Source organism: Buceros rhinoceros, unplaced genomic scaffold, assembly GCF_000710305.1.
Source record: "Buceros rhinoceros silvestris isolate BGI_N320 unplaced genomic scaffold, ASM71030v1 scaffold45827, whole genome shotgun sequence".
NCBI classification, from domain to species: domain Eukaryota; kingdom Metazoa; phylum Chordata; class Aves; order Bucerotiformes; family Bucerotidae; genus Buceros; species Buceros rhinoceros.
In genome coordinates this window covers 1-1,639 of record NW_010422498.1, presented here as the reverse complement: position 1 = coordinate 1,639, position 1,639 = coordinate 1, and the positions used below count along the sequence as shown (strand labels likewise).

The 1,639-nt window shown below is 62.0% G+C and overlaps 1 protein-coding gene across 1 annotated transcript in view; it reads right to left on the bottom strand.

Moving 5' to 3' along the window:
* Positions 1-1,150, bottom strand: part of MUL1 (mitochondrial E3 ubiquitin protein ligase 1) — a gene marked incomplete at its 5' end in the record, with an annotated part of 1,675 nt that extends 525 nt beyond the window's left edge. The window contains 2 exons of the mRNA XM_010140038.1: positions 1-295; positions 1,030-1,150. Of these exons, the coding sequence (XP_010138340.1) occupies positions 1-295; positions 1,030-1,150 (416 nt within the window). The remainder of the gene's footprint in view (positions 296-1,029) is intronic.
* Positions 1,151-1,639: the final 489 nt, after the last annotated feature.

Genomic DNA, 1,639 nt, shown 5'->3' with positions numbered 1-1,639 from the left:
GATGGTGGCGTTGTCCAGGACCAGCTCGCCCCCCCCCGTCAGCGCCGTGCCCACCTTCAGCATCTGCTCCGTCTCCTGGATGCCCTTCGGGCGCTCGCCGCTGATGTAGTGACCGATGACGTCGGTGAAGGACTGCACAGAGGGGTGGAACTTCTCGTACACCGTCTCCAGGCTGAGCTCGGCGGCTTCCAGTGGCTTCATCACCCTGACGGCCATGCCGGCGCCGGCCTCCTGAGGGACCAGGTCAAAGGGGGTGGTGTTGGTTCGCTGGTGGATGATCTTCTCATAGTCGTTCCTGGGGAAGGAGAGGAGGGGACAAAGCAAAGGCAAGTGTTACAGCCTCCCCTGTTGGGCTGAGCTGACGATTCTGGGGACCACCACGTCCCCTGCCCTGGGCCAAGCGGACTCGGGCGTGACTCTGGACAGCAGCACTTCTCCCCTGGCAGGGCCGTCACCGGGCCGTGCGTGAGGCTGCTCCACCCTCACCTCGATGCTCCCGTGGTCCCTGCAGAGGCAGCGTGGGCTTCGCCCAGCACTGGAGGAGCTCCTTGGCCCTCCTGATCCCCCCTCATCTCCCCATGGCTGCCAGAATCCACCCTGGCAGGGTGGGAGGAGAAGAGGAGGAGCAGTGCTGCCCGTCACACGTGAATTCGATGAGCCAAGGCCAGGAGAGCGTCGCCAAGAGCTCGTGGGAGCAGCACCCCTGGGTGCGGGTATCACCCAAACCCAACTGCATTTCTGCTTTGAAGGTGTCATTTTGCTCGGCAAACACCATCCTGTGGCCGCCTCCGTAACAACACCACGGAGCTGCTGACAAACGCCCTGCCCACCTTGGGTGACTCTGTGCTTGTTGTCTACAGCCCCTGTGTGGACTCGGAAAGGCCCCAGCCCTGAAAACAGCCAGATGTGCCCTGTTGTGGCAGCTGTAACTGGGCATCGTGGTCACTCTGGCCATGCCCGAGGTCATTTCAGGGCGTCTGTCCCTCCGAGGGCACCTCAGCTGGATGGTCGTGGGCAGCGGGCACGTACCAGAGGTGGGTTGTTCGGTTCCACACCATCTTGTGCTCCTGCAGCGTCAGCCTCTGAACGACGCCCTTGCAGTTCTCCACAAACTGGCTGCTCAGCGTCTCCTTAACGGAGCGCACCACACCTGCAAGACAAACCCGGAGCGTGTCTGAGGGGCTCATGCATCATCTGCTTCTACTGCATGCAGCGAGTACGGACTGTGTCTGAACACGGTGAGTTTCCAGACAGCACGTTGGGTGGGCCTGTGGATCTGCTGGATGGAAGGAAGGTTCTAGAGGGGTCTGGACAGGCTGGATCAGTGGGTCGAGGCCAATGGGCTGAGGATCAACCAGGCCAAGTGCCGAGTCCTGCTCCTGGGTCACAGTAACCCCCTGCATCACTCCAGGCTGGGAGCAGAGCGGCTGGAAACTGCCCGGGGAAAAGGGCCTGGGGGTGTTGGTCACCAGTGGCTGATGAGGAGCCAGCAGTGGGACCAGGTGGCCAAGAAAGTCAATGGCATCTGAGCTTGTCCCAGCACTGCTGTGGCCAGCAGCACCAGGGCAGGGATTGTCTCCCTCTGCTGGGGGCACTGGTGAGGCCACACCTCGATTCCTGGGTTCAGTTTTGTCCCCTC